The following is a 24,816-nucleotide window of genomic DNA, read 5'->3' on the forward strand; positions in this document are numbered from 1 at the left end:
TTGTCAAGCTTCGCTCTGTTGGTTTACCATGCCGTAGCGGTGTTAAAAAGCCCGTAAATTCTGGTTTGCCAAACAAAAATCCCCCAGAACACCTCCTCAAGGCTCGATTATGATTCAGTTTTAACTGTATTTAAATGCATTTGGAAAGTGAGTCAAGACTGCCTGTTTTGCTCAGCCTAATTATTTAAAAAAGAAAAAAAACAAAAACAAATTATATATATATAAATAAGTTTCTAATCTATCTCGCTTTCCAGGAAATAGAGGTTCAGGCATGATGATAATGCAGAAAACATAGACGACATGCAGATTTCATAGATCAACTTCAGTGTTTAATATCCACACCAAAGGAAATAAAAATACACTTAACAGGCTACAGTCATTACCATCAATCCCACATAATGCCTTTCCTCTAATGCTGCACATCACAGTGTGCGACTAAATAAACACCCCATTTCCCTTCCTTTACTTCATGCCAGCTTTCGCCCTCATTTCAGGTCCTGAGGACGGGCCATAGATGACAGGGTTTTGCTCCGAACCTGAGTCTTAATTACTGAGTTAATTATTTCAATAAAGCCTCCCGAGGTTTGATTGGGGATGCCTCTAGGTTTTTTTGATTGCTTACAAGTTAAAAATAATGATCAATAAAATAAAACCCAAAAGTTTACCCCCGAGCATCTATTCCAAAGCTGACGGTTCGCAGGCTCACCCTCAGGCCCTTTCACTATAGGGACAGAAGCTATTGTGGAGTGCAAATGTGATTCAAAATGGTCATTCTACCAGTCAACACATAGAAGATACACACTCCGAACGGTGGGGTTACTGTAGGGAACTACATAAACCTTCATGAATACATACAGCCTTCATTTACATACATCAAATAAATCAGACCTTTTCCAGTAATTAACATTTATGACTGAATTTATTAAGCCCTTAGAAACCACTTTAACTGACAAATATGGGCTTAAAAGGCATAAATCCACATTTTAAAACAGTGTCAAACTAGTTCCCGAATGCTGTATGTAAACTCCAAAGGATGTTATGCAGCCAAACTTCTTCTCATTGCTCACTGTGTTATTGTTCCCTCTGCCTTAAATGCCACACCATATACTGAGCTATAGCCGATAAAGATATGTTTATATTATATTCCCCTAGTTTTTTTATTTCTTTATTTACCATTATTATTATTATCCGTTTATACAAAGCACACAGTCCTCAGTAGAGTATTTCAACAGTCCCATCAGGTGATTCTCAGTGTTCTCTGTCAACAAGCTGTACATGAAACATAAAAGTGATGTGTGAACAAAAAGAAAAAAAAGAAAGGGTTAAGAAAAGTGAGGGACCAAAAAAGTAAGACACATATAGGGGAGTGAAAGAACAGATGCACTGTTGCATTGAACACAGAACCCTTGTAACACGGTGCAGAAAATATGATTCAGGATTGAAACAATCCACCCAAATAAAAGTGCCTGAAAATGTGGGGTTAAACATGTAGACAGTTTGTAAAGTAGATTGTGTCTTCGGTGAATGGTAGTGGTGTTACTTTCTGGGAAAAAAAATAAAATAAGCGGCTACACAAACCATAAATCAGCCAGGTGATTAATTATTCTTATGGTTGAGTAGTTTGATGTTTCTCATTACTAGTTCAATAAAAAGATATGCTTTTGAATTATGAATCATAGCCATATGTGGCCAAACAGCAACACAATTCCATTGAATTAAATTAAAACATATTGGCAAATTCAATCAACACACTCAATATTTTGATATCTCAGATCCGGAAACATGCTAGAACAGCCAGAAATCGAACCCATTCCAAAGTTGACTCACGTCCATTTTGTCTCTGACGGGTTTTTGGAGCAAGTTTTTCACAGAGGCGTCAAGTGGGGCAAAAACATATTGTAACCCAATGTCAAACATTTTGTGCAAGCCTCAAACAGGAAGAGAACATTTGGGGGGTATGCAAACCACAAATCTCAGTGTCAGTTGGAGGCAAAAGGTACGGTAAGAAGGAAGGAAAGAGACAGAACAGAGAGGGGGGATTAAGAGACACAGAGAGAAGAAGAAAAAGAGAAAGAGGAATGGTGAGGGGTGACACACTGTGGTTCAGGAGTACGGCTGAGATACACCAAACCCTGGCCTATAAAGTGGCCTAGCTGTAGGGGACTGAGTAGGAGGAACATGGGAGCCCATGGGGTAACTATAACCTCCATAAGGGTATTGGCTGGGGTAGGGTGCATTACTAGGGCCAAATTGCCCAAAAGGAGGAGCTGGAAATGCAGGTTGGGTGGGATACGGGCATGTAGATTGGGCAAAGACAGGCCGGGCAGCGGGGTAGCCTGAGGATGGAGTAAAAGCTGTGGCCTGGTTTGAGTAGGGCTGAAAAGCACCAGAGGGGTTGGAGGGGGCAGCCGTAGGGGCCGAACAGGGCTGGCTAGGAGAAGAAACAGGATATGGAGCGTACGGCAGAGCACAGTTGGGCGGGTTGGCGCTCACACTGGGTTTCTGCTGTGGCTGTTGCTGGGGTTGCTGCTGTTGCCACGGTGCCACCAAGCCGGCCTCCGGATTGGAGCACGGCTCTGATGTCACACCAGACTCCCCGGCTACTTGGTTTTTCTGCCGCAGAATCTCTTGCAGCTTCTCAACGTACACACGTCTTCTGTGAGCAAGGCAGCGGAGAGAGTGGAAGCGCTCAAGGAAGGAGTCTAGTGACAAGGAACCCTCTAGAAACTCATCAGCTAGAACCTGCAAGAGAGCAAGTGTGAGATTGAGACAAAACTTGCTTGCAGCAAACTGAGCTTATATACTTCCAGTAGAATGTCAGCCAGCGACTTTACATAACTTTGAATTAAGTTTTATAAAGTTGATTGTGTGTGTAATTTTATACAAAATATACAAAAAATATACTGTCCTCAAAACAGCCTTGGTGTTTTAACAGTCAGACAAACTCTCTTCTCTTACACAACTCTGAAGACAAGAAGTTAGTTTGCCAGCAGGTTGAATGGTTTTGGGTGAAAAAGCGATGTTGTTTTAAAGTTAAAGATAACAGAGATACATGGCGATTAAAGAGAGTCATTGTTACCGCTGCTGCTTGCATGGAGCAATCACTATTTCTTGGTTTCCCTGAACACAGGAAAATAAATGACAGTTTTGAATTAACGTCAAACCTGTCACTAGATGGCGCTCTAAACCATTGATAAATCGAATAGGAGAATCACTGCCATAAATAACTATAAAGATTTACACAAATTACACAATTAAACCTATTAAATTAAATTATTCAATTATTCAATTATTCAATTGAACACCTGGAATCTACTAATTCAAACTTAGCACATATTTATATATATTGATTTAAAACCATTTCTTTCTTAAATGTTGGGTGTGACAGCTGACTGGTTTACAAGAAGATTAAGGTCATTCACGTTAATCCAGAAATGCTCCTGTAAACAGTGAATGCAATATGTCATCCCTTCCTTCCTGCTCTGATTTTACATAGTAATTGCCAATAGCGGAAATGGTTTCCGGTGTTGCAGTAACTGAGGTGTCGGAGACAACACACGGAAGCAATTGTGCATGGAGTCTATTCCGGCAGCTAAGCAAGGAACTAAGGCGCATGGAACAGATCTGTTTATATATACAGGCAAAGATATTTTTTTTATAAAAGTTACACATATTTAAATCACCGCTCACCTCTGACTCTGCCTCTGTGTTGGCGCCCTCTACCTGTAGACGAGACAACAACCCCTCTGGGGACACCTGACCCATAATCTCATCTGAAAAAAAAAATATAATAAATATAAATAAATAAATAAATAAATGGGTGTCCGATGAAAAGAGAGAAAGAAGGGTCAGGAATAGAGTGATTACTATAACAGATAACTTAGAACATCTTAACTGCAGTTGCGAAATACTTTGCGAATAGCAAACTGCTTCTTTAAGTCTGCTCAAAAGGGACTTCTTTGGCATGGCAGTGTGTGGTATAGCATATAAACCACAGTGACACAAAACCAATACAGTAAATAGAGCAGCAGCATTCAATCCTAGTCCGAAAGACCCTATAGATTCCCCTTCACAATCACAATAACCAGGCAAATAACAATTGAACCATTTGTTAACAGTCCCACAAAAAACACACTGTGATTGAGAATCCCCAAAACTGAGTCTTGGGTACTTGTTTCCTGAGCCCCTTAATATAAATAAAATATACCACTTCAATGTCAGAGTCTATTTGAGTGTCACTAACCATGTGCACCCCTTTCGGCCTACTATTTACCCATCTATTAATGGCTAACTCCAGCAAAATAATGTCCCAGAGGGCAAGTTTTCTCAAACTTGCTCCTTTAACATTGCGATAAGTTTAAAGCACATTAACAATCTCTGCAATTACTGATGTAAAAGAGCAGTTTTGGGTAAAATGGGAGCTTCGCATTATGAATGTTTTTGTATACAAAATGTCAGCATCTCGAATAAAGTGGTTGGTGTGGGTATAATAGTTCATTTATACCATTCACAATTAAATAAGTTTCATATGCAGAACTAATACATCTGAAAACATTTGACGAGAATAAAGCCCATAAATTTGGTTGCGCAGCGCTTCCGAGTACTGAATAAGTACTTCTGCTTAATACTTACAATTGTCTCTGATTTAGCAAAAAAGGGGGAAAATCATATAAGCACACAAAGAGCTTGTGTTCTCAATGAGGTCACTAAAAAAGTCGCATTCTACATGACTTACAGAAGCAGATGACATCAGTAAGAACACAATGGGGTAAAAATAAGGTCTGTGTAACTAAAGAGAACAAACAGGACAGTCTTGCTGAGCAACATGCTGGACTGGTGGAAAACCAAACAGATGACACTATAAGAAAATCACCCACACTGCAAAACATCTATGATTGGTTCTGACTAACCAAACTGATGTTTTTGTACTTCACAAAGCCAAATTAGCCCACTTAAAAAAAAAAATAATACAATAAGTATAATCTGATCTGCTTTTTTTAATCTAACGATGTACTGCTCAAGACAACTGATACCGTGTTATCTTTGTATCATCATGACTGTGTGGTTAATTTTAGTATTCAAATAGAATTCCCTTGAATTACATTCACAGTACAACACAATAAGGAGAAACCTCATAACACAATCACAAGCCAACACCACCTAATTTTAGTATAAGTGTTAGCTCTAGAGAGGCACAGTAATTTCTTACCCTCCTACATAGACAAGAGCTTTAACAAAAGAAGATATTCTTTCTTTAGCGTTGACTCCTACCAAGTACTCTGTATTTTACGTCCACAAAAAGAATGAGCAATTTTAATAAGTATACAAACTGGAGGTTTGGGCCACAGACAATCAAATATATAAGCAGCACATCAAAAGGAGATCAGTTAAGACTTTCTTTGGTTTATAGCTTCTCTGGTTTATACCATGTCCATATGCAAATGATGCATACACCCACACCATATACCCACTGGGGGTAATTTAGAGAAGTCAATTCATGGGTTTTTTTTGTTTTTTTGGAAGTGAGCAGATTCTGGAGAGAAAAAAGCATGAGCAAAGAGAGAGCATGTGAATCTCCACACAATATGAGAATAACCTCAGTTTAAGATTAAACTGGAGATCCTGAAATATGTTTATAAATCAGTCTGTACACTGCTGGCAATCTGTTACGTATAGGAAGCTTTATCACTGATACTGCATCCCATAATCTAACATGACTAACAGTCAAAAATGAACGACTAACCGATTTCTTTGACATGTGCCCAGACTTTACAACACCTCTTTATGTATTCTCTTATTTACACTTTACATTTAGTATTTTCCAGCATGTCTGGTGTTTACCTCTGAGTGCGCAGTGCTGTTTGTATCTCTTTCTCACTTCATCCAATGCATTATATTTTGCTACCAGCCGTTCTCTATCTCTGTCCAGTTGCGGTTTCATGTCAAGGTTCTGTTCAGCCAGGCTGCGGTTGGAAGCCAGAGCCATTTCCCTTTCCAGTTGAATGTTCTGGATCTATGTATAAAGAGAGAAAGTGTGAATGGTCATTTTCTTGGGCAGAGACTGTACATTTCAGAATTGAGAGAAAGAATTGAGCTAGTCTGTCAATTTAGCAATTACAAATTCTTGATCTTAGTGCATTATTTCAGGACACCTTAGTCTACCGATATGTTGTGGCATACGATGTTTGTTTTGTGATCACTGTGTTACAGTTTGTGCATTCTGTGAAAATGATAGCAGATACTGGATTAGCTGGATATGCCCAAACCTGCAAAGTGTTATCGATCTAACTGAGAGACAGCAGTTACAATCACATGGTGGAGCTTAAAACTAAGCAAAGTGTAATTGTTAATTAGTGAAGAGAACATTTGCACAATTATGAATCCTTAAAAAACATGGTTAGTTTTTTCATATTTGTTCAGCCACAGAAATCTGAAATTCTGTGGGAGAGTAAGCAATCACACACACTGTCAAACTAATGAATACTAGTTACTGTACTGATACCCAGCATGCAAATGTAGGATGTACACGGATGAGCAAATTCCTTTTGATCTGCTTTTTCCACTTGATTTACCAAAACAATATTCTATTTTTGTACATTTATGGGAATTAAATGAAAGAAAATGAAACCATGGTTATGCGTGAGTAATCACCTTCACTGGCATTGTCAAAAGATTTTTGATGGAAATGTACACTAAAAGCAGTCTTTACAATTAACATTTTTCTACATTTCTATCACGACTGGTATTGGAACCAACAACCAGAAGCTTAAAATCTAGAAGCTGAAACAGGCAGCTATACCACTATAATGCAATCAAATTGTGTACACATCAGGGAAGATTACGAAACCTGAAACCTATAGACTCTCACCTCATCAGACTCCAGTGCCATCGACTCAACCCGCTCCGAGTTATCCAGCAGATCCTGTAACTCGGATTGTCCGAGATCCTGAAGCTTCTCCATTGATTTGCCAGTACAGCTGTAAATCAGAATTGCAGAAAAAAGGAGATTCTAATAATTATTTCACATTTTCGTGTTATCAGAGTCACAGAAATTACTACTCTTAATAACAGACTAAACATAGTCCTGTACTAGATTTTTCCCATCTTTTACCAGGCCCCTGCATTCAGACATTACTGATTATTATCATATATTATCAGACACACTTGGACAATAACCCCATATATTGCCATGGTTGTTTGGATAGTTACTCAAACATAATAGTGGCTGTCAGATTGTCTTTCTACATGTCATGGATAATCTTCTGCACTACTATTAAAGTATTTAGCACAGTTTATCTTTGGTTTAATTGTAAAGATCTGTCTATTTACTTTACCTATTCCAATTCTTTCTCTATTCTTGCCATAATGACACAACTACAACCACATTTGTATTTATTTGTCTTGTTTATCACTTTTTATTATGATTCTATTGGTGGAGCACTTTCAGTTCCCCAAAAGAGATTAATAAAGTTGAAGCTGCATCATGTTGTTTTATGTTAATGTTGTCTAATTAATCTCCTCAATCCTGTTTTACCCCCTGGCTATCAGGCACATGGATGAATTAACTATAAGGACAACAATACCTGTATCGAATGTTGACCGAGTTAATGTTACAGATTATTTTGTTTGTGTGTGTGTATGTGTTTGTGTGTATGTGGGGAGGAGACAAATACTTACAAGGTGCTAGCAAATCAAATTCGTTGGTTTAGTGAGCACATCGACAAACATCCGTCTTGAATCGGAATCTTGTGACGTAAAATAAAAACGGAAGCGCTGCCCTTGAGATGTAAATAAAACTAATAAACATACGTTGTGTGTAAATGTTTCAGGCGCATTTGGCCGTCGGATCAAATCAGGCAGGAATATGTACCATATGTACCAAAGCCGGTTGTTATCCCCTGATGTTTATGTCTGCCTGAACGGCACTTTCCTGTTTTTTTGTTTTTTTTGTATCGAGCAGAGCCTTTCAGTCAGCTAGTCAGCTAGCAGCCAATGGAGCAAATGTAGAAGGATATCAACTCGTAGGAAAGACGACCACGCGAAAAGTACACGAAAGTCCCGTTTCTAGTAAAACGACACAAACGTCGGATCGACGACAACATCCAGGAAACGCTGAATTTTATAGGAAATAATTCACTCGCTTCAGCGAAAGTTTCACTTCTTGCTGACAGATACCGCCGCCATATTTTGGATTAATCCACTCTCAATTCTGTCAAAGGGGGTGCAAATAGTACGCAACACGGGTTGAATTTCATAACTAATTTAAAGAAAAAATATATATATTTAAATAAAAGTCGTATTTTAGTTGCAATTTTCACTAGTTAAGCATATAATATGGTACATTTCACAAAACGCTAATGTTGACATTAAATTTGTAACTAACTATTGGTCGCTAGTGGTATCGTCTGTTGTTCAGCTGACTCATGGGAAACCCCAAAGTGACAGGAATGTTCCATTCGCCTCGTGGCAGCGGGGAGGCGCAACACAGTGGCTTATTTCATTCGGAAATGTCGTTCTGCATTATTGTTTTTTCAACTCTTTAAAAAAAAAAAAACCAAAAACATTTATACTGTTGTTTACGGTGAGAACACAGCAAAACTAACCGGTAAAAAAAAAGTTTTGTACACTACATAAAAAAAGGATAGACCATGTTTTATTTATATATATATATATATATATATATATATATATATATATATATATATATATATATATATATATATATATACAGTACAGACCAAAAGTTTGGACACACCTTCTCATTCAAAGAGTTTTCTTTATTTTCATGACTATGAAAATTGTAGATTCACACTGAAGGCATCAAAACTATGAATTAACACATGTGGAATTATATATGGAATTATATACATAACAAAAAAGTGTGAAACAACTAAAAAATGTCATATTCTAGGTTCTTCAAAGTAGCCACCTTTTGCTTTGATTACTGCTTTGCACACTCTTGGCATTCTCTTGATGAGCTTCAAGAGGTAGTCACCTGAAATGGTCTTCCAACAGTCTTAAAGGAGTTCCCCGAGAGATGCTTGGCATATATATATATATAAGTTTGTGTGTGTGTGTGTGTGTGGTAAATGTTTATAAATTGGTTAAATATGTAAAAATGATCACTAATCAATACTTATCGAAAATATATCCTACTACACCAAAATTATCTACATGTAAAATTTCATGGATGTAAGGCACGAAACAAAACCAACAAATGGAGCATGGTTTATTTGTGAAAAAAACAAACACAAAAAAAACCCAACAAATTATATATTTAGAATATTTTAAAAACTTGGTAAATATGTAAACAAAATTTCACTTATCAAGAACATCCTACTAAACCAAGATTTGAATGCACATGTAAAATATAAATTTTTGGTTTTGAATACAGAATAAACAGTAATTCTTAAAAATTGTTCTTAAAAAATGTGATTTAAAAGGTTTATAAAAATACATTGACATATATTGCCTTATAAAGTGATGTAAACCAACAGGCCACTTATAATATAATATAATATAATATAATATAATATAATATAATATAATATAATATAATCTGTATGCAATTATCCAATCATCTAATCATGTGACTGCAGTGCAATGCTATAAAATCCTGCAGAAACAGGTCAAGAGCTCCAGATAATGTCTACATCCAAAATGAAAATTAGCTGGTGTTTCAGATACTGCTCATGTTTTTTATTGTTATACACAACAGTTTCTAGAGTTTACTCTTAGTAACTTGTATCTCAGAATGTGCACCATGCTGAATAATGCCAAAAAGTTTTGTTGCTGAATAAGAAATAGATTCTAGACATTTTACTCAAAATTAGCGAGACCTTTCTGCCTGCTAAACTGCAGTTCAATGGAATTTCTTTTGTTTCCACACCATGATGTTGGAAATAGACAAAATCATAAAAAATTACATTATTCTACATTTCAGTGTTTGATGTGAACTGAAGCTTTTGACCCGTACATGTAAAATGTATTGCATTGTGCTGTTGCCATATGATTGTCTGGATGGATATATTGCATACAGGAGTATAGGTGTTCCCATTAAAGTGACCAGATAATGCAGTGATCGTGACTGGACAATTTTATATATATATATATATATATATATATATATATATATATATATATATATATATATATATATATATATATATATATATATATATATAATTCAAATAATTTTTCTTTTCAGTTTTGCCATGTTACTACTGCAGACTTAAAGAAGGCATGCTGTATTTATTATTTTAATTTTAATTCAATGTTGACCATTTCACAACTTTCTGTTACAACTAATCCTTAATTCAAGATCCTATGTGCATTTAGTATCTTATTCATGTTATCTTTTTTTTGTTCTGCTTGTACTGTCACTTATCTGACACAGCGATAAAGTCAATGCACTTTATGTAGATATTGTGCAGAGCTTCTGTGTTATTATATTATATTGTATTATATTATTTTGTTTTATAATAAATATTTTATTTGACTTGACTTCCAAATGGCTAAAGCAGGATCTGTCATTTCAATCACTCATAAAACCTGAACACAATGTACAATACTGTAAATATTGATAAGCCAATACAAAATGTCTTAACTATCTAGCTTAGAAACATTAGTATTAAAAAGCAAAAACTTGATTTAAAAACAAACTTTAATATATATAATTTCTATAATTAGAATTGATATAATCAAATGCAACCTATGTGTAAAGTTTGTGCAGTCTCCACATAACATTTTTCGTCACACACCATTTTTTCATTACAAAAGAAGTATAACATAAAAGAGTATATAAACAAACAGTGAGTTATACATCACATTTCTTTTGAATTTATCAGTTATTCCAGTATATCTGTTATTATTGTGGTGCATTATAACCATGTTTTTCTTTTCATTTTGCTTTCAAAGCTTTCATTGCTGAAAATAAAAGCAGACCTTGAAGAGTAATCGCTCCCATATCATAGATCAAAAGCAGTGCTGAGATTGATTTGAAATATTCCTGTAGGGGAAGAAATTTTAAAGCATTTGTAGATTTTAGAAACATACAGGCATTATAAGCTTTGTGTAATGTAGTGGCAAATTGAAATAAGAACAGTCACTGGAGGCAAAAATTCACAAAAACTCACAACGACTCCATGTTGTGGACAATCATCAAAGAGAGACCTTTTCACTTCGCAGATTTCAATAGACTTAAAGTCATTGACTGCATAGCCATAAACAGCAATGGCACACAACCCCATCAACAGCCCAAAAGCACTGGCATACAAACAGTTCTTCACCTAGCAAGAAAATGAAAAATAAAAACAGTTGCAAGGATTGTAGCTTTAAAAAGATGCTACAAAAGTGTCCTTTGTCACTTGTACTCTTTCATTAGTTTCTCCTTTTAGTTTGCAGTTAGCTACACCTAGAGTATAGTAGAATAGCTACAGTAGAGTAGGTACTATTTCTACCCTAGCTACATATTTCATCAATATCTGATTTTAAACCTTAGATGAATAACAAACAAGCAAGCAAACAAAAAAAACTTGCCATCTTCCTGCTAGGATTTCTTTCACATGCCATTGCCATAGATCCTCCAGCTACATACTGCACAGAGACATAATAGAATCATTAGAGAAAGTTTGCACATTTAAATCACTTGTGCCCTGTTAGATTGGTTTCATGTTTAAGGTTGATAGAAGTTTATAGTACGCAAACAAGTGGTGAATTCTTTTGAGTGATTAACATGCAGGCAATAAATATGAATATTTTACAAATAGTGAAAAAGGAGACTTAAAAGAAAAAAAATCTTACTACTGCCCCGACAAAAACCGGACACATGTATAATGTATGTATGTTGATGCTCAAGTAGTAAGTTGGAAGTCCCAGTAGTGCTTGGAACACTCCAAGTAATATTGTCATTACCTGTAAGAGACAAAGTACCATATGTCAATGAAAAAATGGAACATTGACCATTTAAGACTAACCTACTGATTCACGAGTAATAACAAATTTACATGTTCTTGAAAGAAAGAGCAACATCCATGGAACGTTGATTTTAGTTTGGACTGGATGTAACTTCACTAGTATATACAACCAAAGGCAAAGTAAAAATACATATGTACCTAATATACATACATTTAGATAGATAGATAGATATATAGTGGTTGTTTGTTTGTGTAGATAGTAGGGGTGTAACGGTACACGTTTTTTTTACTGAATGCAATCATTTTTACGTGCGGATCATCTGAGATAAAATCTGAGTTCCCTCAGGAGCGTATTAAGCATTTAGAGTGCATTTTTATTATTATATATATTATTATATATTAATATATCATTATAAAATTTTTACCCATACACAACAATGTATAGCATTTGCCGCTAACTAGGAACTTAGCATTTTTATGTCCAGCTTCAAGAATTTCTCTTAAAAGGAGAAATTCCTGACAATTCCACACATCGAGGGAGTGAATGAATAAAAGGTGGAAGGAATAAAGACATTTGTTCTAGTATGATGAAATAAGTAGAACAGTAAAGTAGTAGCCAGTGCACCTCTTAGTGCGGGTCCCAATCTCGGATAAATTGGGAGGGTCTCAGTAGGAAGGGCATCCATCTTAAAAAATATGTGCCAAATCAAACATGCGTATCACAAACCTAAATTTAATATCGGATCGGTCGAGGCCCAGGTTACCAACGACCGCCACAGGCATCAATAGCCAACAGGTGATAAATGTCATCAGTGCTTATGCTCCATAAATGAGGAGAAGGAAAAATATTGGAGTGAGTTAGATGCATTGGTGGAGAGTGTACCTAGGAATGAACGATTGGTGATTAGGGCAGACTTTAATGGGCATGTGGGTGAAGGGAACAGAGGTTATGAGGAGGTGATGGGAAGGTATGGCTTTAAGGAGATAATGTAAGGGCAAATGGTGGGTGATTTTGCTAAAAGGATGGAAATGGCAGTGGTGAAGACTTATTTTAAGAAGAAGGAGGATTATAGGGTGACGTATAAGAATGGAGGAAGGTGCACGCAGGTGGACTATGTTTTATATAGGAGATGCAACCTGAAGGAGATTGGAGACTGTAAGGAGTTGGCTGGGGAGAGTGTAGCCAGACAGCATCGGATGGTGGTCTTTAGGATGGTTTAGAGGTGAAGAAGAAGAGGAGAGTAAAGACTGACAAAAGAATAAGATGGTGGAAACTGAAGGATGGAGACTGCGGTGGATGATTGGACAACTACTGCAGAAGTGATAAGGGAGACAGGTAGAAAGGTACTTGGTGTGACATCTGGAAATAGAAAGGAAGACAAAGAGGAATGAGGAATGAGGAAGCACAGGAGAGCATAAGGAGAAAGAGGTTGGCAAAACAGAATTGGGATCGACAGAGTGATGAGAAAAGTATGCAGGAGTACATGGAGATGCTGCAGCAGGTGAAGAGGGATGTGGCAAAAGCTAATGAAAAGGCATATGAGGAGCTGTATGAGAAGTTGGACACAAAGTAAGAAGAAAAGGATTTGTACTGATTGGCCAGGCAGAGGGACCGAGCTGGGAATTATGTGCTGCAAGTTAGAGCAATAAAGGCTGCAGATGGAAATGTGTTGACTAGTGAGGAGAGTGTGTTGATGAGATGGAGGGAGTAAAAGACAGGAGGTGGAGCCGAAGATGTTGAGGTTTTTTATTGGGAGTGACGACGATGAAGACAATTAGAAATGAGTTTATTAGAGGGACAGCGCATGTAGGTTGTTTTGGAGACAAAGTGAGAGAGACCCGGACTGAGAAGGTTTGGACATGTGCAGAGGAGGGACATGGGGTATATCAGTAGGAAAATGCTGAGGATGGAGCCACCAGGAATGAGGAAAAGAGGAAGACCAAGAAGAAGGTTTATAGATGTGGTGAGGGAAGACATGCAGGTAGAAGAGGACAGAGTATCATGGAGACGTATGATCCACTGTGGTGACCCCCAACGGGAGCAGCCGAAAGAAGAAGTTAAGTAGATCATATCTTAATCATATTAAATGTAAAACACACACACACACTTACATACACATCTGTTTTACCCAAATGGGGTCTAACAAATGTAAAGTATTTAATAAAATTTTTCCATTTATTACATTTTATTTAAATCGATTTATTTCAGATTTCATATGTTATTTAACCAAGCAGAGTTTTTATTTAAAATTGTTTTGAAAATGTAAACTGTTGATGTTCACAAATGTTATTAATGATAAACTTAGTTAATAAAAGACAACACGCAATTTTATGTTTTGCATTTCTTCCCACTAATTGTACCAAATTGTGGCTTAAAAACCGAGGTACATACTGAACCGTGAATTTTGTGTAACGTTACACCCATAGTAGTGTTTGTTTGTTTGATTGTTTGTTTGGTTGGTTGGTTGTTTGTTTCTTTGGTTGGTTAACTCAATCACTCACCGCTACAACCTCTGAATCATAGATCCTGAACAGACGATGCAGTTTGCATGGGGGTTCAATCTGTGTCTCTGTCATCTTAAGAGAAATTAAATATAAATGTCAATAATTATTTTACCAAAACAGCAATATCTAAAATACATACAATTCTTAAAATAATTACAATATTGGCAGATCATCTAAATGATACAGACTGTACTCAGATGTGATTTAGAAAATTCTGCTTTACGTGCTTGTAAAAATGTCAGTTCTGTAGTGTTATTAACAAATAGACCTTGGATCCTTTCCTGTTGCCAAACAACATTGGGGCCAAGGTCTGCTTAAATGTTTATTCAAAAAGCTGTAAAGTGAAAAACATTTTTAGAAAATGAGGAAATTAGTGTACAGGTAGACATTTAGCAACTAATAAATAAAAATATGCTGATACAGTTCAAGCAAATGTTTACAAGAAAACATCAGAATGGAGAATGGAGGCAGGAAACTGACTGATATAATGAAAACAAACATCTGTACAAGTACAAAATGAGCCTGCAGGGTTGAATTATATGTGTGTGTATATATATATATATATATATATATATATATATATATATATATATATATATATATACTCACAGACTGTCACAGACTGTATATTTAAAAACATTATGAAATTATTTTTGTGTACATTAATGTAGGCCAGGGCATGACATTTCTAATATTTCACATTTTTTTATAGTTATATACATAAGGTTTTCAGTAAATACACACATTACACACATTGGTGTGTGGCCTTTTTTTTTTGGGAAAGATTCCAAACAGGATAAAATCTTCAGGACAAAAACATTTACACTTGTACATGTAACCCAGATAAAGTTAGTTTAGGGTCTACTCTTTAGGCTGGAGAACGACTGACTGTTTATCATGGCTATAAAAAAGTAATGACAGTAAACTGTCTCTCAAATGTTCTACAACATTACGTCTAACTATAAAACATTAAAATGTGTGCAATGTTCTTCATTAACAAATTAAACATTGAAATCATTGGCAAACCAGTGCATAATAAGCAGAACATCACACTGTGCAGCTATAAAGAAATAATGCACTTCAGGGTGATAACCACACTCTGCTTTATTGTATTGTTGGAATGCATTGTGGTCTGTCATGTGTTAGTCCTTGCATAATAGATTGGCATCCTTGTTGACCAGAATGAACGTATTAAAAGTGGTTTGTGCATGAGTGGTTTGTAAAGGGAAAAAATACTGGAACAAATTCTTTTTACAGGGGGAAATGAATACTGCAGGGGCCACATCTGACATTTATAATGATGCAGTGTCTTAAAAATTCTACAACTTAAGCTTTCAAACTTTTGGACTACAAGTACTATTCTGCAGTGAACTCCAGAAAGAATGGCAAGAATATTAACTACTGTTTTATCAAGCAACTGAAGTCTATTTATTCTTTCACTGGAGATTCCTGCACAGGAAGTGAAAGGATACTGGAATCAATCCTAAGAAGAAAAGATACACTGTGAGAAAGAAGGACAGGGAGCTTTAATGAAAACCACATGTTCAGGTTTTAACATTGTGGAATGCAATCCAAAAGTGTGTTTGGAGAGATGTAGGATTTACACTATTATTACTCTATAATACACTTTTCATAATACATAGCTTCATACTGTCATTTTCAGAAAATGCATAATCATGTTCACAAGAATTGTCGGGTATTTGGCTCATGGACAACAAACACAACAAATGAACAGCAAAAAAAAAAAAAAAAAAAAGGTGTACAATGAACTCGAGTACAACACCAAAATATGGGGTGGGCTCACAAGTTAGTGTTGCCAGTATTTTTAAGAATGTTGAAATTTTTTGTTTTTACCACTTTCAGCCATTTTGTAAGTAAATAGTGCTTCTCTCATGTGCCATATAACTTACATGTATAATCATATATACATTATATTGACTATTTGACAGGATGTCATCACAGTTTACAGTTGATTTTTTTAGAGCTTTTTTTTTATGCTTTTGTTCATAGGTATTGAAAAGTTGACAAGTGGACATTTTACAAATGATTAATCAAAAAAAGTGATGTATATGATTTGTTCCACTCTTTTTAACTTGTCACCAGCACTCCTCTTCAGGGTACAGCAAGAATCATACAAAGTCTTTCAGGTCAATGCTGGAATCAAACAGAAGCTCTGTTTTCCATTACACACCCCAGTATACAAATATGGCTGCCATGGACCATACTTCCCATACAAACATACAAACATTTCTAATCACACACCTGAATACAAGCAAAACCTCAAATTATAGTAAGGAATCCATGTTGTACACATGTCATCAAGAACTGATTCTTTTGTTTTACTATTCTGGTTTTGACTTTGCTCTACTTCTTTTTTGTGATTTTGGATTTTGCTATGATATCGCTGTTTGCCTATGTCCCTGACCCTTTGCTGTTTTATTTGGACCACATTTCTTGAACATTGATTGGGATTTGTTTGGCAACATCATACCTCTAATACAACTTCTAAATACAGTTGAAGTGTCAGCTATAATTAAAAATTGCCATATTATTAATTTGTATACCTTCAATACCTTAATGTCATTTATACATGAAAGGGTTTATTTGTTACAGGCACAATTTTTTGGACTTTGGATCCAAACCCCCTGACTGAATATCAGTAACTAGTACTAACTTATATTTTTGTAAATGGCATTTATAATTAAGCAATAATATAGAATAATAACTATTAAATGATGCTGTTTGCTAAACTCCCTACAGCACTACATTACTGCATCCCATGCAGTTGGATATATTTTTTGAACAATCTGGCAACGCTCTCCCCAGCTGTTCAAGGGCCAGTAACACCCCTGAGCCCCTAAACACCCCATCCCCACCCCCCAGACACACACACACGCACACACACACACACACACACACACACACACACAAAACGATGTCTCCAAAACAATCCATTAGTATTTTACAAAGAAATGATTGAAAATGCTATGAATGTTTAAAGTGCTCTTCTACTCAGTATATACACTATAGACTTACAACAAATGACTTTAAATGAGAAGCACATCAGATTGTCTGATAAGGTCTATTCAAAATCATGGACTTACTTTGACAGCAGGATTTGGTGACTCAGTAATCACTTTATTCAGCAGGAGAAAACGGAGTGCTGGAGTGGTGGTGATTTCGAGGAGCACAGAAAATAAAGTGCGCAAGTATTAGTCCACTTGGGAGGGAGAGATGGAGGGGGCTTCTGGAGAGAGAGACCACATTTCTTTCTAAGAAACAGGCAGAAACGGGCGGGACGTAGTGTGTGTGTGTGTGTGTGTGTGTGTGTGTGTGTGTGACTGTGTGTGTGTTTCATCAAGTTTCTCTCGGGTTTATTTTTTTGCTCTCTCGACAGTGTATTGGTGAGAGTTTGGAGAAGTCTTAAGATCTCAACCCTTTAGGTAGGTGACTAATAGAGCATTGATATTAATACAATATAAATTCCTAATGTTTTTGAGTTCACAATTGTTACATTGTTAGAAACAGATAGTTTGTGGTGTCGTTTCGGTGTCTGAGCGATGCTGGAGCACTGACATTGTTTAAGTTGGCTGCATTTCAAACAACATACTAACTCTCTCATTGTAGGTATCAGTAGTACACTAAGGTTAGTGTGGACATGGTCTTCGTTTGAAAGTTGGCTAACAGATTCTTAACTAAAATTGGATGTGATCTAAAATAAGTAATAGTGAGTTTGCTAATTCTGTTATAAAAGCCTCAATGATTATTATTATTATTATTATTATTATTATTAATAATAATAATAATAATAATAATAATAATAATAATAATGATAAATCAAAACATTTAAACCATAAAAAGTCTAAATAGGGATATGTATATTTTGTGATGTATATCTTCTTCTTCTTCATCATCTGTTTATTATTATTATTATTATCATTATTATTATTATTATTATTATTATTATTATTATTATTATTATTATTGCTATTGTTCTTACATTTATTTAAAATGCCAAGAGCCATGAATTAGTAGCTTGTTGACACACCTCACTGTATACCTTACACCAGCTTAACACATAAAAATGCCAATAATTCTCCATTCATCAAAACTGCAATCAATGTTAAGATAAGATTTACTTTTATTCGTCCCCCAGTGGGGAAATTTCTTAAAATTTCCCCAATGTTAATGTTAATGTTGCTTAATGTTGCTTAATGCTTAATGTTGCATGCATGACCGCCACCCTGTAGACATTCACGTCTAGAGTAGGTTCCATTTTAGTTTGAGTTATTAAAAAAAAACAACCCAAATTTAAAATCTTTTGTAGCCAAAATGTTTACTGTTGTGATAGTTTAACATGTTATTATAATTTTTTTACCATCACCCCACGTTAAACATGATATAAATTCTGTGATAACCAAGCTTCTGCCCCTGTAAGGTTGCGGATATATTATTATCTATAAAACTACATTGTTTATAAATGTATTCCTGAGGCTATTTAGATGAAGAATACTTTTACAAGGAAATTACACTTTAGTATCCAGATGTAATGTGTGTGACGATAAAGCGTTAATAAACTTAAAACAATTCATCCATTCATGCATGCATCTTTAGGTAGTGTGCTTTATCTTGGTCAGGGTCTCAAAGGAGACCATTCAATAAACATTGGACTAAGGATCTGAATCAACATGGATAAATTGCCAGTCCATTACAGGGCACTCTTTTATACTTAGAGAAACCAATTCACCTACCGGCATTTTTTTTTTTTTTGGCAGTCACTGGAAAGAGGAGACCTGTGACTCTTTTGTTTTTAAACACACACAGACACAGGGAGAATATGTAAGCCAGCGACATTACCCCATTTCCTAGCATTTAATATACTGTAGTTTCAACTAAAGTGGAATTGATTGCATCTTTAATCTGTATGATTAAAGCTTTTAGAAATAATAATTATAATAAATTATAGTTTATTAAGTTAAATACTTCTCTTTTTCTTGACTGTCTAGGCACTGACCAAGAATGGCATTAACAGTGGCGAGTGACTTGACTGTCAGTGTAGCCTCAGATCAGAATGTTAATAAATTAACAGACAAACAGGAGGCACTGAAGAAGAGCATAAAGAAAGGAGACCTCAAATCAATAGGGGTAAGACTACTGTCCAATGATGTTCAGTTTTTTTCTGTTATACATAAGATGCTGACAGGTTTAACTCATGAAATACAGTCCATGAAAAGAAATATAAATGACTCATGATCTCTCTAAGTGTTCTCATTATAAGTTCTACTTAATATCCCACTTTACTTGATCAAACAACCCCACTTCTAGATTTCCCAGGTCATGCTTGGATTTCTGATCATCTCTTATTCAGTGCCACTGCTCTCTGCCAAAATAACAGAGGTTGTTACGTTTGGCGTGCCGTGGTGGAGCGGCATATCTGTGAGATATTGTTTTTATTCCTACCTCAACATTATCACATGCTGTCAGAATGGAAACAGATCTGCATCACAGAAGTTTTGTTGTCAGTAGGTAAAGATTGGTGTACATTAAAATCAATGTCATTAATTGTTTCTTTTCAGTTTCTCATTGCTGGTGCTATTGCTCTTGTAATGGATAAACATGACAGCATTTATTCGGTAAGTTTCAGTTGGTGTAAGATGTATTTTGCTATTCATAATTGTAAATTGTATAAATACAAATATATTTAATAACATTTTATTATATATTATATTTATAAATTTGACATTCTACTTTTATAAAAACAAAATTAGTTTTTAATAGTAACAGTTATTATGCAGGGGCTTGTATGGCATATGATCTGCATTTATCTTGTTTAATTAGAGACGAAAGGATAGGGACCTTCATGCTTTTGCAAGAAACTATTTTCACTGTTTTAAGTTTAAAAAAGGAGAAAAAAACAGGATGAGATTGGTGAGGGAAAAACTGTTTCGAGCAAGTTATAACAGGAAATTGCCCATTTCATGGCTGTTCCAAAAGATTAACTGTAAAGAAATAAAGGTGTATGAAATTGTGGTATAAGAGGTGTAAATCACACTGGGACATGCTTTGCATTGGAACATATCACACCAAATATTTGTTCGTTAATTTTCACATACCATGCTCCATTGTGTTTTATAATTATTTATCCAAAGCAATGTTAAAACGAGGCAACAGTGTGCTGTTGAAGGAGCAAAGACTGCTAAATGTAAAATGTCCAACAACAAACAAAAAGTGAAAGTTGCAAGAGACTTCATAAATTTTTCATTAAAAAGGAGAAAATAAATAGTGATGTTCAAGAAGGAAATTTTATTGCATTGAATTTCTTATGATATTTGTTTGTTTACCACCTCTAGGTTTTTGCATGCATGGCATTCACAGCGTTGGCTGCAGTCATCTCAGTCATTGCCATAATTCTTTACAGTGTTGATATAATAAGGAACCCACAAAGTACTTGCAAGTTTAACCCATCAACTACCTGTGATGATTTATATTACTCCACGGTATGACAAAGACTTTTGTGCTACTCTGATTCCATACATCTCAGTTTTCTATATCGTAATGCATGTTAAACTGACTTTTCCCCCTTTTTTTTTTCTTAGAGAGTCAGCTTAGAAGTGAAGTCAATTCTCCTATTCCTCAGCATGGTGCAGGCTGTCATCTCCTCTGCTTTCGCATGTATTCTGTACAAAGAAAAGAACAGTTCTTACAACTACCTGGTAAGAGAAATACATGAAAATGTTTAGTTTAACTCCTGCCCTGTTTAATTTTCATCATAAAGGGTTAAACCAGTATTGCTGCACAGTTGGTACAAGTTGTTCCAAGGTGCATTCACTGGTCAATCTATAACCTACAACCTACTGATTGTTCCAAAGTATGTCCTCTGCTCAAAAACATCTAAATAATTCACTTTTTGAGTTATAAGACTAAAAACTTTAGCAGAACCAAAGCAAAAAGTGTGCAAACTTTGTGATTTTTTTTTGCTAGATTTGGCTGCTTTTAGGCAATTTTTATATATAAAAAAAAATTCCTCGTAACCACATTAAACAAGTTTTAAGAAGAAGCTATTATGCACTGGTTACAACTCTAGCTCACATCACAGTTGCTTTAACCACCTTTAACAAACATCTGGAAAAATGAAAGTCACGTTGGCAAATGTGGTCTAAATCTGAGGCATAAACAAAGGTTTCTTCATCATCAGTTTCCTTTGATTGCATTGTTATTTGACTGCATGGCTGTTTTAGTGGTTTCCAGCTGTTCCCTGCAGAGTACTACAGTCACTAGAAAGTTTATTACAGCTCCATGTGTAATTCATTTATCACACCCATGGTTTAACCAGATAAAACCAGATTTGTGCAAACTGATATATATAGCCCTTTATTGATGCACTGTCTAAAGCTGTCTTTCTTTCTCCTTTTTTCTCAAGTTTATGAAATAAGGATGTCCTGTGAACGAAAAAAAAAGATGGCTCTGGATTCCAAACAACCAGTCACCACACACCTTTATTTTTTACATATTCCTATAATACACAGGCTCATTTATTTTAGATCTATTGTATTGTATAATGGACAGTATTATTTTGATGCATTGGAAATGTAACATCTTATACAGTAAGCTACAGTCAGTAAATATTTTGTATTAAGAGTTGCATTCAAACTGTGTTCTAGAAGAGTACATTTCAGCTGCATGCAGAGTTCTGGTCTGTTTAGCTTTTTTTCTTGAATGTACAGTTCAAGCTTTGTTGTGTCCACTCTTGCAGCTGGTGGCCTTTAACCTTCCAAAATTCTTCTTTAAGTCCCCGATGAATTTCTCTCTCATAGCAACAGAAATACTCACTGTAACAGGAAACCGAGCACAATGTCTGTACAGTTCGCCAAATCAAGAAAAAAAAAATGCGTACATTCAGATATTGGCTAACACTTGTTAGCACACCTGTTTTGAGTTGTTTGTCTTTCCTAAAATGTATTGATTTGTCTTTGTATGGGAATTTCAGAAAGGAAAATGTCATAGGGAGTTTCATATAATGCATTTACAATGTAATATGTTGTCTATATATTACAAATAAAAAAGTCTATAATTATATAGGCATGTGTTTTTCATAATTCATCCTGTCTGTTCATCCACAAAATCTGGGCAAATCAGTTCTATTAATCAGATTCAGTAGTTTTGGGATTGATTAAACTTTTGTTTGAGATTATGTGGATTTTGTAATTTGGTGGTCAAACATGATAGAAATTGATTAATTTATCTGATCAGATTCAGGGCAGTGGGTGGGTTTCCTGGTTTTTAGTTCATTTAGTAAAACAGGTTGTCAACACTGTGTTCTGTAAAAATTGGTGAATTTTGTTTTAGTTACATAATGATAATTAACAGCACTTTATTTTTAATTATACTGCAATTATGTTCTATTTAAAAAAAAACGATAATCCCCCGCTTTATCGCGGTTCAAATCTCGCGTGGAATTGCATTTGTATAATTTGTTTCTCTGATTTTCCCGGTCTCTCATAGATTATAATATATTTTTATTATTATATAATTATAATTATTAATTATAAAATGAAGTAAAATGTTAATACAGTACAGTACTGTATATGTAAAATAGCGTTTTGGGGGTTGTGTCCGTTTATCGCGGTTTTTTATTAATCGCTGGCGGTTTTGGAACGTAACCACTGCGATAAACAGAGGATTACTGTATTCCTCTGTTTTGTTATGTATCATAACAAAACAGAATGATCCATTGTTATGGATCATTTATCATAAGCATTTCACCGCATGTCTATGTATGGTTATGTACATGACAAATTAAATTTTAATTAGCAAGAATACTGTCTATATGCAAACCAAAAAAGGAAAAAGAAAAAGCAGAACTTTGCCCTTCATAAGCACATTGACGTGTATTAAGTTTGCTTACAGCTTACCCAAGCGATGAGCCTTGTGAAACCCTGGAAGATTCATCTTCCGCTCTGGATTGATGATGAGACTGTAAGGTTGCTACACTTAATCTTAGCTGAATTGAACAGCATTTTCAAAGCAAGAGCAAACATGGAATTGGGGGAAAAAAATACCAAGAAACAAAGGTTTCAGTTCAGTCAAAAAATCCAGAAATGCAAAAATCATAAAAAAAAGGAACAGGGCTACTTAAATACACATGGGGAAAGGAGACAGAGGTGGTGTAATGACAAAGTTAACAGACATAGGGAAGATAATACACAAGGATGTCAACAGAGAACAAGTGGGGCCTCTAGTGACCAAAACATAACATGATATGACCTGAATCCTGACTTGTAATGTATTGACTCATTCTTATATGAGAGGTCTAACCAAAACACAGCCAAATCTCCTATCTGTCTAGTAGCTCTGACTTGTTTTCACCATGCATAGAACCTATGTACAGTTAATCCCATGTCAAATCCTGGGGGTGGTTTGCTTAAAAGGGCCATCAGAAAAAATATAAACATTTCTTAGGTAACTTTTATTTGTTACATATATTGTAATTACCAAAACATTCTTTTTTGCACTGTTATATACACATTTGAGTTACATTTACACAGCTGTCAACACTGAAATTAAAACGAATATAATAATATTAATATTAATAATAATATAACTTTTATTCAAGCTGGAGTGAAAATAATTACTGAGATGTCATGGCAATGTTCATTACACTAAATACATCATAATATCCAGCAGCAATCTGCTACATTAGTCAAACAAACACTAAAGCATATTAAACATCTTTGCCAGAACTGGCTCTACATTATGTTCTGGGAAAAACTCAGATTTTGAAAATTTTACTGGATTTTCTTTCAAGGATGCACAGTCTGTGATTAATAATATTGAATAATTATTAATATAGAAAAACAGTAAATTTAATCAAAAGCACCAAGAGGTATATTTGTTATGATAAACATTTTTTTATTTTCTTTCAAAATGAGATTCAACTTCCAAGTCCAACATTCCAACAGCTGGTGTCCAAAACATGAATCACTTTATTAATCAAATGAACAGCTTCTCTTCTCTTTTTTATTTATATATATATATATATATATATATATATATATATATATATATATATACACACACACACACACACACACAGTATTATAAAAAATATTAATTTATATTTAGTTATTTTTCAACTATTTAAAAGTGTGTTCAAAATTACCTCTCTAGTGATATAAGATGTCTGGATAGCGACAATAATGCAGCTAATGTGTCTGCTAATTTGCTCGTGTCCACCTGAGGTGCTTTCAGGGCTCCACCTGCCACGCCTCCCTCGGTAGCTGTCATGCTGCCCTCGCTCTGCTGCTGAAGGCTTTGATTCCCGACAGCTATGACTCCTTAAGGACACAGCTATATAAACTCACGTTCTCAAGTCACAGGCTGTCGGTTCTTGAATGTC

General features: G+C 35.2%; 3 protein-coding genes across 4 annotated transcripts; 1 reads left to right on the top strand and 2 right to left on the bottom strand.

Annotated features, from left to right (window-relative positions):
• Positions 1 to 307: 307 nt before the first annotated feature.
• On the bottom strand, positions 308 to 8,431 carry vps37c (VPS37C subunit of ESCRT-I). Its single transcript, XM_046869997.1, has 5 exons — positions 7,678 to 8,431; positions 6,869 to 6,977; positions 5,842 to 6,013; positions 3,691 to 3,773; positions 308 to 2,742 (listed from the first exon to the last, which is right to left on the bottom strand). The coding sequence occupies exons 2-5, from the start codon at positions 6,959 to 6,961 to the stop codon at positions 2,104 to 2,106; spliced, it is 987 nt and encodes a 328-aa protein (XP_046725953.1). The 5' UTR covers positions 6,962 to 6,977; positions 7,678 to 8,431; the 3' UTR covers positions 308 to 2,103.
• A 2,214-nt stretch (positions 8,432 to 10,645) lies between these two features.
• Positions 10,646 to 17,673, bottom strand: si:dkey-9i23.16 (uncharacterized protein LOC571915 homolog). Its single transcript, XM_046870178.1, has 6 exons — positions 17,525 to 17,673; positions 14,418 to 14,492; positions 11,803 to 11,913; positions 11,539 to 11,595; positions 11,136 to 11,288; positions 10,646 to 11,008 (listed from the first exon to the last, which is right to left on the bottom strand). Exons 2-6 carry the CDS (start codon positions 14,490 to 14,492, stop codon positions 10,901 to 10,903), a joined length of 504 nt encoding a protein of 167 aa, XP_046726134.1. The 5' UTR covers positions 17,525 to 17,673; the 3' UTR covers positions 10,646 to 10,900.
• Positions 17,674 to 17,716: 43 nt separating this feature from the next.
• tmem176 (transmembrane protein 176) lies at positions 17,717 to 22,496 on the top strand. Of its 2 annotated transcripts, XM_046870167.1 has the most exons (8): positions 17,758 to 17,863; positions 19,196 to 19,259; positions 19,427 to 19,565; positions 19,746 to 19,856; positions 19,997 to 20,053; positions 20,771 to 20,917; positions 21,017 to 21,133; positions 21,841 to 22,496. In XM_046870167.1, exons 3-8 carry the CDS (start codon positions 19,440 to 19,442, stop codon positions 21,850 to 21,852), a joined length of 570 nt encoding a protein of 189 aa, XP_046726123.1. In that variant the 5' UTR covers positions 17,758 to 17,863; positions 19,196 to 19,259; positions 19,427 to 19,439; the 3' UTR covers positions 21,853 to 22,496. The 2 variants fall into 2 exon arrangements, with proteins under 2 accessions (XP_046726115.1, XP_046726123.1); XM_046870159.1 differs by lacking the exon at positions 19,196 to 19,259 and having other exon boundaries at positions 17,717 to 17,863.
• The last annotated feature ends 2,320 nt before the right edge of the window (positions 22,497 to 24,816 follow it).

This window comes from Silurus meridionalis, chromosome 2, assembly GCF_014805685.1.
Source record: "Silurus meridionalis isolate SWU-2019-XX chromosome 2, ASM1480568v1, whole genome shotgun sequence".
Classification (NCBI taxonomy): Eukaryota; Metazoa; Chordata; class Actinopteri; order Siluriformes; family Siluridae; genus Silurus; species Silurus meridionalis.

Excerpts from the sequence above, each read along its gene's own strand:
- si:dkey-9i23.16 (XM_046870178.1), bottom strand. The coding sequence starts at position 14,492 with ATGACAGAGACACAGATTGAACCCCCATGCAAACTGCATCGTCTGTTC. Across the intron at positions 11,289-11,538 it reads GAAATCCTAGCAGGAAGATG|GTGAAGAACTGTTTGTATGC; the intron begins GCAAGTTTTTTT and ends TTTTCTTGCTAG. Across the intron at positions 11,009-11,135 it reads GTCCACAACATGGAGTCGTT|GAATATTTCAAATCAATCTC; the intron begins GTGAGTTTTTGT and ends CTTCCCCTACAG.
- tmem176 (XM_046870159.1), top strand. The coding sequence starts at position 19,440 with ATGGCATTAACAGTGGCGAGTGACTTGACTGTCAGTGTAGCCTCAGAT. Across the intron at positions 19,566-19,745 it reads GAGACCTCAAATCAATAGGG|ATTTCCCAGGTCATGCTTGG; the intron begins GTAAGACTACTG and ends CCCCACTTCTAG. Across the intron at positions 20,054-20,770 it reads AACATGACAGCATTTATTCG|GTTTTTGCATGCATGGCATT; the intron begins GTAAGTTTCAGT and ends TACCACCTCTAG.
- vps37c (XM_046869997.1), bottom strand. The coding sequence starts at position 6,961 with ATGGAGAAGCTTCAGGATCTCGGACAATCCGAGTTACAGGATCTGCTG. Across the intron at positions 6,014-6,868 it reads TGGCACTGGAGTCTGATGAG|ATCCAGAACATTCAACTGGA; the intron begins GTGAGAGTCTAT and ends CTTTATACATAG. Across the intron at positions 2,743-3,690 it reads ACACAGAGGCAGAGTCAGAG|GTTCTAGCTGATGAGTTTCT; the intron begins GTGAGCGGTGAT and ends GCTCTCTTGCAG.